General features: G+C 38.1%; 2 protein-coding genes across 6 annotated transcripts in view; one reads left to right on the forward strand and one right to left on the reverse strand.

Annotated features, from left to right (window-relative positions):
• Positions 1 to 11: 11 nt before the first annotated feature.
• rpl5b (ribosomal protein L5b) lies at positions 12 to 8883 on the reverse strand. Its single transcript, XM_079841256.1, has 8 exons — positions 8763 to 8883; positions 8249 to 8318; positions 8047 to 8162; positions 5822 to 5956; positions 2850 to 3052; positions 2428 to 2605; positions 701 to 789; positions 12 to 178 (listed from the first exon to the last, which is right to left on the reverse strand). Exons 1-8 carry the CDS (start codon positions 8763 to 8765, stop codon positions 82 to 84), a joined length of 891 nt encoding a protein of 296 aa, XP_079697382.1. The 5' UTR covers positions 8766 to 8883; the 3' UTR covers positions 12 to 81.
• Positions 8884 to 10018: 1135 nt separating this feature from the next.
• The window catches only part of evi5b (ecotropic viral integration site 5b), a 76900-nt gene continuing 71705 nt past the window's right edge, over positions 10019 to 15213 (forward strand). For 3 of the 5 annotated variants that reach the window (XM_079841458.1, XM_079841461.1, XM_079841462.1), the window contains exon 1: positions 11014 to 11284. Coding sequence is in view for 2 of the 5 variants with exons in the window: in XM_079841459.1 (XP_079697585.1) it covers positions 10208 to 10210 (3 nt within the window). In the remaining 3 variants the exon portion in view is untranslated. Of the gene's footprint in view, positions 10211 to 11013; positions 11285 to 15213 lie in introns of those variants that run through there. The other 2 variants (XM_079841459.1, XM_079841457.1) reach the window with 2 other exon arrangements.

Below are 15213 nucleotides of genomic sequence, written 5' to 3' on the forward strand. Positions count from 1 at the left end.
CGGACAACAAATTCTTTTCTGAAATATTTATTAGAACAAAGAATTTCTGCACAAATATGAGGAGGCAAGCAAGATTGAATTTTAATCCTCCTCTGCAGCTTGAGCCCGAAGGAAGCTGGCCTTCTTCTGGGCAACACGGTCTTTCCTCTGAGCCAGTGTGAGCTTGGCACGGTTCCATCTAGAAGGAGAGCCACTCAATTTTAGCAAACACAAGTAGAAAGCAATTTCTCCCAGGAAATCCACAACTTCATTTCAATGAAACAGTCATTTAGTTGAGATTAAACATTCTCCCTGACCAAACAAGCATTAGTCAAGTTCATTGATTTACTTAGTCACAAGCATAATTCATTAATGTTCTTTGCAGTCTAGATGACAATTCATGTCGTTCTGAAAACTCTACAGTAGACGGTTTAAAACCTAATGACTCTGAAAGTCCACCTGTTAACCAGTGTCAAAGCTGCTCTCAGCCCCGTCTTGAAGTATGCATCAATGGTGCAAACGTAGGACCAACTACAATATGCTCAGTCTCCAAGGGTATCATCATCGAGCAGCAGGACAGTTATTGTGGACATTAAATCTAAGTTCTAAATGGTTTAATTGACAAAATACCTTGAACGAGCAAAAACAACATGACTCTAAGCCTGTGATATGCTCATGAAGAGAGCACAAGACATGAAGCAACCAAACAAAAGATCTGTACCTCTTCTTCTTGACTTCCCGCTTGGGCTTCTTTTCATGCACTGGGTTCTCCCGAATGGTTGCATGTGCCTTTTTGTACATTTCCTCCATCTAAGCAAGAGAATATAACATTAGAATATAGCAAAATTGTCACAATATTAACAACATCATTCAATATTAACAACATCATTCATAACTTGCGTATAAGCCTACTTTATTGTAATATATTATGTTAATGAAACACTGAACTCAAGTAAATGTGAAAGTCATGGATTTTTCTCAAACACCCCTATACATTTTGGGATGGAATAGGCCTTTTGCAAATCCAATTTCAAAACTATAAACCATCCCTTCCAGGCAAAAGTAATACACAAGTCATAAGTAAACCTCAGTTTTTTATGACGTGTGATGCAAGTACATTGTGATCCTTTGAACATCTTGCAAGAAATGAGGCAGAAGCGCAGAGTGTCTATGTCACGCTTCATAACATGCTGATGTTTACGTCAAGTTCCTTGCCTGGGGGGTATTCCAGAAAGCAGGTTGTGTGACATACCCGGGTATGTTTAAGAGTAAGTTTGCAGATAATCTCAACGTTCGGTTCCAAAAACGGAGGTAACTTTCAGGGTATGCAAGGCAACTCACTCTCTGAAAGTCCACCTGTTAACCAAAGCTGCTCTCAGCCCCGTCTTGAAGTATGCATCAACTGTGCAAACGTAGGACCAACTACAATATGCTCAGTCTCCAAGGGTATCATCATCGAGCAGCAGAACAGTTATTGTGGACATTAAATCTAAGTTTAATTGACAAAATACCTTCAACGAGCATAAACATGAGATTCAGATGTGTTTTATATAATATAGTTTTTAATACAACCAAATTTGTTTCAGTTATATAATATACAATTTTATGTTAATTCTAAAGAATTTGAATAAAATAAAAATAAGTTTAAATGTTAATTCAATTAAAATATATTTATTTTGTCATCTCACACATGGATCTGCATTTAATTCATTAGCATCAAACAAACTATTTTTTTTAAAGATTACTTATTAAATGAAAAGATGATTGCATAACCACCAAATAGGTGGCGATGTGCGCTAAGTAGGTTATGTAAACCGCCATTAAACAAAAGAGGAGGAAGTAGAATGGCGCGCTTTTTCTTAGCGTCGGTTTCCATGGTGAATCATCGATTCGCCACTCAGTTGAGAATGCCTTGTGTGTTAACCGGGAACATACTCTGAGTTGGCTGAACTTACTCCCGGACTCGTTTTTGGAACCAGCATACCTCGAGTAAGAAAGGTTTGGGTTAATCAACTGAGAGTTCAAGGTATATGTGACGGTAAGTTAACCTTGCTTTCTGGAATACCGCCCAGGAAGCCACGGGTTATAACTTATAAAGGATTATAATATTTCCCCCCCCCTCTCACACAATCGCTTTGCTTCAGAAGACATTGATTCATCCACTGCGGTCATAATCGTATGGATTAGTCATGCCATTTTGCATGATTTTTGAGGGTTCCATCCACTTACATTAAATGGACTCTCTGAGATGGATTTATTGATTTATCTTTGTTTGGAGTATTACCTTTTAAGCCTAACCTACTTTATATTAGGCGTCTTTATGTTAAAAAAAACTTGCTACTATCAAGGTGGCATAGGGGTAAGATTAGGGACAAGTTTGTTGGAATGGTTAGGTTTAAGGGTGGGTAAAGCTGTAAGGAAAGGGGGCAAAAAAAATGAAGCACATACCGAATCAGCGGTAACGCCATTCTTGATAAAGCGAGAGAACTGTTTCTTGTATGCATCCTCATCCTCCTCCATCAAGTATCTCATGTACTCAGCGATGTTCAGGCCCAGGATGTGCTTGCGGTGGACCTCTGCATTGAACTCCTTGCTCTCAGTGTCATAGCCTGGGAATCGCTTGGTGCTAAGACAAATTACAATCAGTATTAATGAACAGGGCTCATGCAGTCTTGATACTACCAATGTAAACGTGTCTTAAAATCAGTCCCGTCTTGAATCACATCAGTTGAGCAATTGAAGAAACAACTACAAGCTGCTCAGTTTCAAGATTTGTCATCATGTAGACAGAAATATATGAAATAGGAAAACCTAGAACAAACAGACCCACATTTAGCGCATCCAGAAATACAGCAAGAGAGTAGATCTACCTGTGAGGAATGGAGAGACCTCCATCCACCGCTCCCTTCAGGGCTCCGAACACCTTATTGCCAGTGGTGGTTCTGGCCAGGCCTGCATCCAGGTAGCAGGTGAAAGCTCCAGGCTGTCCATCAATGCTCTCCACATTAAATTCGTCCCCGGTGATCTCCACCTGGCCGTCATACACCTTGTCAAGGCCAAATTTGTTCAGCAGCTAGAAGAAAGCACAATTGTCCAGTTATAACCTGTGCTTGTGTCCTCTTATCAATTATCCAGGATCAGAACTGAGAGGGACGCATTTAGTCCTGATATTAACAGTTACGGATGAATGGATTGCAAGAGGACAGCACTCAAAACAAGTGACAGCAGGCTGCAAAGCATTGTGATTTTATCACTCAATCCAAATTTGGAGGTCATTAAAAACACATGCAACCACATTCCATTTGTACTGTCAAAGCTAATGTGTCTGGATGGGTTCTGCACTATAGCCAAAGACTGCCTACTTATCTAACACAATGCTGCAGCAACACAAAGGTTTTAAAGTTTGCCAGCTTTTTAAAAATTATATATTTGAACTACTGACATAGCAAATGAGGTGTAGTCCGGAAAGCAGGAACTCACAAGTGGTCAAAGGAAGACTATTCCAGTTGTAAAAGGCTATCAAGTCTTGGCTGACCACTTGTGATTACGTCACCTGAGATGACTGTTAGTACCCAGATGTAAAATGCACTCATTGTAGTGCATTTAAAATACAGATTATTGCTCAATTGAATGTCTATATCAAGTACCATGTGTTATGGGACAATTTTATTGATGCACATTTGTATTACTCTTGCACTACAGTTAGACATGATTTAATTTATTATTAAACAGTTATAAACATTTGCTGCCTCTTAATTTGCCTATTTATCTAGGCCTAGAAATATGTACTCTTTTTTTGAAGAAAACGTATGTACGTTTGAGTGTACAGCAGAAAAGTAGCCAAGTTTTGGGACATACTACCATGTCATTAATGTTCTTTGCAGTCTAGATGACAATTCATGCCCGTTCTGAAAACTCCACAGTAGACGGTTTAAAACCTAATGGCTCTACTGACACTGAAAGTGCTGCTCTCAGCCCCGTCTTGAAGTATGCATCAGCTGTGCAAATGTAGGACCAACTACAATTTGGTCAGTCTCCAAGGGTATCATCGAGCAGCAGAACACCTCCATCTCTTTATAAAAAGTTCACAATGCTTCAAATTTCCACCAGAAACAATAGACCATTTGGGTATCGTGGGATACTCATTTCAACATACTACGATTTGGGACACAGCAAGTCTAATTTCAAATACTATTTAGGATGTATAGGGCCAGATTTACTAAACATGGCAAATTAGCGTGTGCGCAATTCCATAAATGCGCCGATGGGAGTGGACAGTTCTGCGCTTGACCTACTGACGACGCGCAAATTAATGAACACAGGCGCAGCAGGATAATTTCCATAATGACCAATGCAATCTACCGTTAGCGTCTGGTATATGACGTGATTTTTTTTTAGTGGTAAATAATGGCACAAAACACCAGTAACTCACCTCGCGTGATTCATTTAGGGTGCGTTCAATCTTGTCATGTTTGGTTCGATTAAAACAAACCCTGGTGCGATTGCTCGGTTAGTGCGGTTCATTTGAACATATGTGAACGCTGCCATCCGAACCCTGGTGTGCACCAAACAAGCGGACCGAGAACGCTAAAAAGATGGGTCTCGGCCCACTTCCAAACAAACTGTTGTGCGGTTCGATTGATATATGAACGCAACATGGAGCAAGTCCTGTTTTTGGTTAATTTACATGTCTTTGATGTCACAAGATGCGATGCTACAAGTCAGCTGATTTGACGACGCGGAAAGATCGGTGTATCCAAAATGAGTAGAGGGCAAACATGGAGCAACGAGGAGGTAAAGTGCCTCATCAACTGCCATCTCTTTGCAGCAGATCTTTGTTTCTGCATACAACGGAGGAAATCCTGGTGCCGTTTTGAATGTTTTGAACATTTTATGAGCTCTTCATGAGTTCTCAGCTGGTAAAAATAAAACCATATGTACACGCATAAAATTATCACGTTTAGTCCAGCACACAACATTGTTTTGAATGTTCGGTTAGCAAGCTCCATCGCAAAATATACATCATAAAAGCCAACCAATCAGGTTGTGACAGTATCCCTATGCCTTTGGTTTGGTAACTTTAGGTTCGATGCTAAAAAATGCCTGTGTGAACGCCAAGCGGACCAGTTTTGTTCAGGATTGTTGACGATTTGGCATGATCTTGGATTGTTTGGTTCTAAGACGCTCATCCTGGACTTGCTGTCATAGCAACAAATGCTCCTACAAATGCATATGCAATAAGGTTGCCTCTTCAGCACTAATTTATCACTGTCTTTAGTAAATCCTGACAGTAGTTTAACACCAAAAGAGGGTTTGCGCTGGCGCAAGCTGTTAGTAAATCTGGCCCATAGTATGCAAACTGGGACACAGTTATTGCTTTTCATGGCTAAACAACAATATACCTATATAATGAATGATATTAATTTTTTTTTTTAAATTGTTAAATCTGGATTGACTAACTTTTTCAATGGGTCATCAGAATATAACTAGAACATTAGAATATTTAAATCCAGTAAAATGTTTGAGACTGAGCTCTGATATGACATTATGGGGGGGGGGGGATTTCCCTATGTTAATATTACATGTAGAGGACTACAAATAGAGAGCTACCCCTTTTGAAGTTTCAATTGAGTAACGCAATCCATCTTGGACAAATTTGATCAACTGCAATTTAAATGACTCGAGTCATATATCTTCATTTCTGTCAACATGACAAATGGCTAAATAATACAGGTTAATTTCTTTGATGCCAACTACTCTACAAGTTCGACAGATCTGTAACGTAAAGTTTCATAAATTCATTTCAATGGGGAAATAAGTCAAAATAAGAGGCAAGACTCACCCTGCGGGCGAGCAGCAGCCCAGTGCAGTAGGCTGCAGCATAATTTGTCAAACCCACACTGATGCCGTACTTGGGCAGCTCATGAGAGTAGGCTGCACACACTATCATGTCGCCCTCAATCTTGGCATAGGCAATCTGGAAAAACAAACAAATCTTAAATCACATTTGACTCAACAGGGATATTTCACATAGACAGATGGATTCATCTTATGATGCACAATAATGAGAATATGCACATCAACCATGTTTTTAGAATACAGTTTTCAAAAACTACATTTAATGCATAAAATAACTACTATGTACTAACATTAGCTGCTTTTCCAAGGTTGGGCCAAAACGTTCTTTGCCTGTTCCATTCAGTGCCGATCCGGCCCAGATATGGTTTATTGTCCACTGTGGGGCTGACAACAGAGCTATTTGGAATGTAATATAAATACAAATTCAAATGTTGATTGGGCAACGCAAGAGTTTACAATTGATATGAGATGTAAATAGTGACTGCACTATGGAGGATGATCAGATCACGTCACTCAAATAGCAACAGACAACAAGTGACCAATCCTGAGTTGCGACATCACTACACACACAACCAGCATGGTTGGCCAATTCCAGGCAGGGAACGGTTAGTAATCGTGCCGTACCAGGATCACGTGGAAATATAACTGGAAACATTTGGCCTGACAGTGGAAAAGCAGCTTTTAAATACCCACAAGACTATGCATTTTTGGTTTAACTATGTTATACTGGAAAATTCCAACATTTATTGTTAATGAGTTTGAGGTATGGTTGGGTTTAGATTAGGGTTAAGCCAGTGTACGATATTTGCTGTCGTACAAGTTCGCAGGTGAATTTTTCCTCGAGAGAAATTGCATGGAAATCGTTGATGCTGATTGTGTGAGAGGAATTACAAGCAAAGCATGTTACCTGCCACTCAACGTCTAAAACAAAAAATTGGGGAGCCTGATTTACACAATCATACACAACCACATCACATAGATCCATCACTTTAAGATCCATGACTCCTCATGAGTGTGCGTGCGGTTTGGGTTTCAGATAGGGGTAAAGTTAAGACCTTGTCCCTCTCTGTTTTGGCTTTCCGTCCATACTGAGACAGACTTTTTATTAACGAAAACGAAGCTTTTTGAAATTGCTCACTAAAGTTGATACATTTGAAAACACACGTTTAGTCATATTGTACAGATAGATATTCGTTTTAATACCGATACTGTGCCAGTTAGGGCTGCACGATTATGACAAATCATAATAGTCGATTATTCCCTTGAAATTGTAATTGCGATTATTCTATAGCATTAAACCTCAAGTCAAATATACATTGGTTTGGTTTCTATAAATTAAAAAAAAAAAGTAAAAATTTGCATGTTATTATAATGCTATACTAAAAAGAAAAACAATGGGGGAAAAAAAAAATTATGATAATGTGTTTTTTTTCTTTCTACAGGTTAAGTACACAGGATAATATAAGTGTACTTTTGTAATTGTAATTACATTTTATTGAATGATTACATAATTGTGGCATCCGTAATTGTAATCACAATTAATTGTGCAGTCCTAGTGCCAGTTACATGCTATTCACTTTCACACAGTTGCTCAAATGTTACTTTGCACACTCTTCATATCGCAATCATGCAAAGACTATAGAAAAGTTACAAAAGTTAAAAGTAGTCGCATTTGCTGTTCTGTGGCAAAACATGAGCGCAGTTGTGATTTAGACCAAACATTCTGTATAATAATGGCAGTGACCTGGAAGCATCCGAGCATTTTGCATGAGAACTTTAGGCAGGTTCCATCTGTATCATCTTGCGCATGCGCAGTAAGGTGAACTTTGCAGTTTCCGACGTTTCAGTGTGGATGAGAAACTTTTGGAGAACGTTTGGAAACACTAGTTTGGACAGAGCATTTTAAAATGAAAATGCCTTTTCAAATGTATCTGGATTAATGTAGACATAGTCTAACAGAGTAACATTAAATGCAAGTACATTAAAATGTAACTACAATGCACCTACACGTACACATTTAATAAGTATATTATATGGTTAACTAAGACCACAATATAAACTGACCAAATTGCTTTTAGTGCTCAATAAATAGCTTGTCAAGAGACAATTCATCTCCACCCTAAAAAAGTAATGATTTTCAGCACTTTAGGACATCCTGCTGCATGTGCAAGTGGTGATGGGGCAAATGGTGAGCAGCTTTACACCCACCTGGCAGATGATGTCCCTGTTGGAGAAGCGGACGATCATCCTATACTTAGGTGTGTTGTACTTGTTCTTGTCTTGAATAACCAGGCGCTTTCGGGCAAAATAATCAGTCTTTCCCTCTGAAAAGCAAAAAGAAAATACAATGAAAAATCAGGCCTGTCTGTATGATAACATGTAACTAAACTGTTCAAAGTTCAGCATTTACCTCTCCTTCTCCTGAACTTTACCTGGTACCTCTTGAAGTAGGCCTTGTTCTTCACTACTTTAACAAATCCCTAAAAGACAACACAGCACTTTAATAGCAAATCCCTTCAGAGATTCGAACTGCAGACGCAAAACAAACTGAAATGTCTGCAACAGTGAAAATGGCATGATAGGAGTGTAAAAGGTTGAAAGGCCTGCAACAGAATCAATGCATAGCATGCTAACATTAAACATCACGCGAGAGCGATAATAGTATATTAATTTTATGTTTTTTAAGAGCGTGAGGTTTCGAAAAACATTAGCAATATTGCTAATATTCACTAGTGTGCATCTCTCTGAAACTCATGTGGGAAGGGCTTGAAAACAGCCATAAGGCCACGTTGGAACTCCGTCTATCCGAGAAAATCTTAAGCCATCCTTTTATTATCTGTCATCTCATTGTAACGCAAGGGCACCAAACAGACAAGTAACCTTTAGGGAACACAATAATATAAGTATTGCGGCGCTGTACTGACCATTTTGTAGACTTTTCAGTCTCCTAAGCCGGAGCCTGGAGTCAAACTAGGGAGTTTTGACTCCGCTGCACTGGGAAAAGAAAGAATGATGTGCGCATGCTCGGTAAATACCATCGACAGCGGGGCAAAACAACACTGTGAGTAGGAAAGCACAGCGACACCTGCTCTTTTGGATGTATAAAGGCGAATATGACCTAAAATACGTTTGTATGAGCAATGCTTATCAAAAACACATTTGTCCAACTCATATAGCTTTGTTCCAAGAAATAGGCCTAGTGGCTTTATCTCATTACACGAAGATGCAGCTTAAAGTGTCTACTGGTATAGCTGTTATGAATAGGCTACTCTGTTTTATTTTTTAAATGTCTATTATCTATTGATTTCATTGTTTTAGACAGTCAATTAAACTACGTAATATATAAATGATCGCATGTTTAACACTGTTTTAATCTAAGCCATTTCAATACAGTTTGTTTTGTTTGTTTTATTTTATATTATTGTTGGAATAGATGTTTAGGCCTGATAGGCCTATAGATTTAATGACATTTGTATCTTGATGTTTATGTTGTAAAACTAGATTTAGGTGTAGAATTTTTTTCTTTTCTTTTTCTGATCATTTGCAACAGGTGTTTCAATATTTGTTTGTCTTTTGTTTTTATTTTGTCCTATAGCCTATTATCTGCGGAGTTGTGGTGATTATTACTTTTAACAGTTTTTTTCACGCTGTTGGTACTTTGCATGTTTTATAGCTAAGTCTGAGGAAGGTCGATTGCAAGTTTGAGTATAGGCCTACTACTCAAGTCCTTAATATTATTATTTATATTATTTAAAATAATTGATAATTGTGTTGGGAAATTATTTAATTGCATTCATAATATTCTGTATATTATTTACATTTATTTATAAACATTTTTTTATATTATTTAAATGTGATTTCCAAATTCACTATTTTCACCACAGAATGCTATTAAACACAGTAGGCCAACATAATTTGGAAATGAGGTGGAAGTGACATTGTGATGGAACTACGTGAACAGTGGTCATAAACTATGAGATCTGGAAAAATTATTATTTTATGATTTTAACAGAATTCTGTTTTCATTTTGGAAATGCAGACAAAACAGTTTTGACATCTTGACTTTTAGACACACCTTTAAAAGAGAAGACTTAAATGGAGAAAGTTAAATGGAGTTCTCTTTTTTTGTGTGTCTTAAAATAGGTTCCACGTATAAAGCAGTTCTAATAGGCTGATTGCTACGTCAGTGATGCATTGTTGGAGAGAGAAAGGTGTGTCCTAGCTACATCAGAAAGAAATGAGATTAACGTCAGCACAACCAAGGAAAACCAGAAAAGTTAGTTGCTGTGCGACATCGCCAATCCGAACTGTCTGTCTAGTCACTAACTTCTAAAAGAAATCTACATTTTGCAGATGACCTAGCCATGTAATGGTGAGTTGTTTATTCAATTATCTGGCCTATTCTTTTTTACAACAGCAGTCTGTTTTAATTAGGGTGACCATTTTTTGATTACCGAAAACCAGGACACTCAAATGATACCAGAAGTTTACTCAAAGATTACTTATTAATTTCAATACATTTAAAGTATGCCCCCTCTGTATGGATTGAAAATTGTTATATTAGGGCCAGGACAGGACTTGAAAACTGGACTTGTTTGGTCACCCTAGTTTTAATAAAATATGAAAAAGTATGGACAATCTCTATACAGTTAAAAATAGAGAGAGATCACGATTGCAGTGATGAAATATCGGGATTATCCTGAAAACATTACAAATGTTAAATTTAATTTAAAACTATTGTTTACAAAGAAATTAGGTCTGAGCACTTCTGTAGTGACAACTATAGTATTCGAGATATAGGCTAGGCTTATGGCAGGGTATTGTGAGGAACAAATAGGCCTAGATGGACTCATTTTTATGTAAATAATTATGAAATAACTACATTTTGTTCATTACGTCTTCTTATATTCAAAGATTGCCTTTTGTTTATGAATTATCTGTACATTTAATTACTGAAGATACACAATGAACGTATCTGGTAAAACGTGGAGGTGGACCCTGTTATTGTTAAGTGTAGTTGCTTCTAATTTTGTACTTTCCTAATGTATTGTTATTATATTCATTTTGTCGGCACTCGTGTGTTTACATGTAGCCTACCGTTTACAGCAGAGGGTGGTAGAGAGCTGACTAGCCCTGCAGGCAGCGCATGTGTACGCATGCGCAGTTGTGTCCAGCGCAGCCGCAGCGCATAGCCCGTCTTCTGATGGCATGAGTGACTGCTAGAGGAGCTGCGGTAACTGCCTTGCTGTCTGCGCACACACGGGCTTTATACATCCAGCCTCTCTATGGACTGGACTGTTGAAATCCTGCCCTAGTGTGAAAACCGACCGCTGACGACGGGCTTGAACCCTCAGTGTGCGCGCGTGTGCAAGGTTATGCAACTTTACCTCGCTCCATGGAAAGTTAATATTTAGCTAAAACCCCTGGATTTGAAAAAGACTTCAAGGTAAACAGTTTGAGACGGGTTTTAATCTAGTATGTGTGTGTCTGTGCCTGTTGCAGCAGGGGGTGAATGCCGACCAACGTCCGTTGTTTGTTGTGGTTGTTTATATAGTTGTCCATTTAGTTATTCGGGGTCGATTCGTCTAGCTTTTTGTCAGCTAGTAAAACACAGTTTAAAAGCTAAAATAAGTTTTAACAGTTGTCATTTTTGAGACTCTTGAAACAGTTCCAGCATTACAGGTTTAGATCTAGACTGTCCGTTAACGTTAGCCACCACTGCTAACTCCTTTAGCCAGAGTCTCAGACATTTCAGTAAGAGTCATCCTAACACTCGTCAGCGTATGCATAATGTATCATATTCCTTTAAATGTTATATTGATATAATCAGCCATGTGTTGGCAATTTATCATTGTTATAATTAGATTTACTCTAAGTCATGCACGCATATGTTGTTCGACTGATGTTACGAGCTGGGTTGTTTGCCAACAGATATTTAAATGCCATTGGATTTGCTCTGTTATTTATAGCGTTAATATTTTGAGTTTTGAATAGTAGGTCCACATTTGTGGTCAGAGGTTAATGCACGTGCTCGTGGTCATAACATTGTCACGGATCACAGTGCCACGTTTAGTCTAGGGTGGGGTACGACCCAACATGCATTGATCATTAGTCCATTGTGTTTTTATACTATCACACAAGGCAAGCATCAAGGGTACTGATGGATTGATCATCATGGGAGTATTTCTGTTGTATGCATTCAAAATAATACGTTGCCATATTTGCTTGGTTTTTACATTGAGTGACTAGAAGGTTTTAGAGATGTTGAGCACGTTACCAATGAGTGCTGGGACCAAACATGAGAACTAATCTTTTCATAGTGACATATAGAAAAAAAAAAAAAAAAACCACATGGTTACCCCCCCCCCCCCCAACATTTGCATATTGTGTTAATGGAAACACGTTAATTTTGCACAAAAAGTTGTTACGCTTGCATGAGGTGGCAATTCGAAAAATAAATATTTCGCAAAACTGCAATAGAAACATTTTTCACATTTGCAGGTCACCTGGCATACGGTACGTAAAAGTCACATGGTCATTCTTTAAAGATGACGCGGTATGTTCGGACAGAAGATTATATTTATTTATTGCCCTATTCATCCGGAAAATCTGAATCCACAGTTCCTCTGTGAAATCGCATACTATAACCTCCCGGTGGCCGTCCCAAGTATAAAGGGCTTTCTTTGCCATTTATGCTTGGATAACATGCCTACGTTCTTTCAATTAAAAATAATAGAGAGTGCGGTGGCTGCGATATACGTAAACCTACCAACATGATTTTTGGAATGACTTTTTACGTTTGAATGAAAAATTAAGTTTTAGTCGCATAACATAGGTTAATGGAAATGCCGTCATTTCCCAATAGTTTTTTATCGACATTTTAAAAAATATCGCAAAAGTTTTGTGTCTAATGTTTGTGTAAAAGCTGTTTTTAAACTAATGGCAGGTAAATGTTTTGTCCAATGTTTAAAGAGCACCTATCATGGGATTTTGAAATTTACCTTTCATGTAGTGTGTAACATAGATCTAAGTGAACAAAAACATCCTGCAAAGTTTTGAAATGACAGTACACCGTATATATAGTTATTTTCTTTCAAAAGTAAGAGTCGACTCTGAGTCATTTTTAAGAATCGTTAGAAGGCGGAAGCTTTTTCTCTGACTAGTTGACGTCAACTTGTCAAGTTATTTGAATACGATACGCCCACTTATTGCGCTCCAAGACGCCAGTGAAAACTAGAAAACATCATGGCGACGAGACGCTGTGTTCTGAAGTGCGACTCAAAAGCAAACTTTTTTCATCTGCCCAAGGATGAGCACTTGAAGACTAAGTGGCTTGAAGACAAACCATACATTGTCGCGATTGTGTGTTTATTTAATCGTCAAATGTCTCTATTTGCATGTTTCGCGATCTCAGGAAGCTTTTATTATGGACTTTTATTATGGCACATGGTATATTCTTCGTCTGTCTGTAGTCTGTACCATATATGGACTACATGTGCACAGAGCGCCCTCCGGCTGCCAGGATGAATTGAAAACATCACATAAGAGACTCAATCGCTCATGATTAGGATACATCTGCGCATTTTGAGGAAGTATTGAATAAAAATACTCCTCTGTTTAGAAATTTGACACAGACATATGAGAATCTATCAATATGTCTCCTCATCTGCACACTTTTGAACTAAAAGCCCTGAGGGATGTTGATTTGTCGCGAGTCTTCGTGAGGAGAATAGAGGAGTTTTTTTATGAATGAGATCAGCTGAGGCTTATATTACAATCAAACGGTTTTGACGCGGTTTTCATATTCATAACTCCTGACACATATTAACAAATTACTGTCACTATAAGACTTTGATGGGCGTTCCGTTTCCGAAAATATCTGCACAGACTATACCAATCACAACTGACTGGGTCATCGGACCAATCACCGCAGATTAGCGTCACGTAAAGGCGGGGTTTTGAAAAGTGAATCACTAAAGGAATCATTTGAGAATCGCTGTCAAAACAGGTAAAAATAAATGCATATTATAAGAAAACTAAAGTCTTTTTTGTCATTGCATGCATGCAAAACTGTTGTTGGGGACTTCTAAAACAATATTTGGAACATTTTAAATGCCATGATAGGTGCTCTTTAAAGAACCGTGTCAAAGGGCATTTTTGGTGACATATTTACTCATTATAATCTGTTGTGCTATTGAACATTATCATTTACGTCCATTTTGACTAAATATTACATTTTTTTAAAGGGGGTGGTAAAACATTCTTTCGAAGGTTTGATTGTGTTTGTGGGGTGCACTGTAACGTGTTCATTCTTCGTTTTTAAAAAATTGCATAATTTTTCATATATTTTACCTTTATTCTACACTGCTCTGTCCCTCCTTGTAAAAACGTTCTGATGGTTTCCGGGTTCTATGAAGCCGGTCCCTCAAAAACAATGAGCTCAGATTGGTTAGCTGGCCCAGTGTGTTGTGATTCGCTAACCGCCTAGTGCACGTTTGTCGGAAACGTCACGCCCCTTACCTTTACCGGTAGACTGTGCTTTGGTAGTAATAGAAACAATGGTGTCAATAAAACCATACCAATTTGAGCCCGAAAAGAAAATTTTAGTGAAGATGATCGAGCAGAACCTGTTCAAGAACGGCTGTTAAACGACGTTTCAGAATGGTTTGTTGTTGCTGTATAGCCTACTAAAGTCCTCAAAGGGATTTTTTTGAGTAAAGGCTGCGGATCTATAGTGATCGCTACTGAATGTCACCGTTACTTTTGTATTTTTAGAACGATTATAGCCAAATATCTGTCGCAAGAACTATTAACCCAAAACAAACACTAAACATTGGCTTATAGTAGCCAAATCAAACACAGAACCATGTTTAGCATGCCTGTAGATAAACAAGCATGTAGATAAACAATACATAAAAGCTCTAATCAAAGAACTATTTACACTAATTCCAAGATCGTTGTTGAGATTTAAAAAAGTTTGTAACGTTAGGCGTTTGTCGGATAACGTTAAGTATGAATGAGCATTTAACAAACTGGTTTGCAGAGCCAAACAGCGTTTTCATTTGTTTACTTCCTTGCTACAATGTCCAATTAACAATACAAACTATTACAGGAAAACACATCTACGAAAAATAAATCTACGAAAAATAAATCTTACCTACAGGTTGTGGCCCGTAAACAGCTCCTGTTTTTAAATCCATCTTTCAGGACAAGCCGTTGTGCGAATCCTGCATTAAACTCGCGAAGATTGTGGAAGCTTTCCTTCATGAAATGTGCAGCACAGAGAGTGAGATAACCATTGATCCCTAACTCCCCCATCCCTAGGAAGGCTGAACAAAGTGGACGTGCAATCCGGATGAAAATAACAGTGTTTTC

This window comes from Gobio gobio (assembly GCF_949357685.1).
Source record: "Gobio gobio genome assembly, chromosome: 17".
Classification (NCBI taxonomy): Eukaryota; Metazoa; Chordata; class Actinopteri; order Cypriniformes; family Gobionidae; genus Gobio; species Gobio gobio.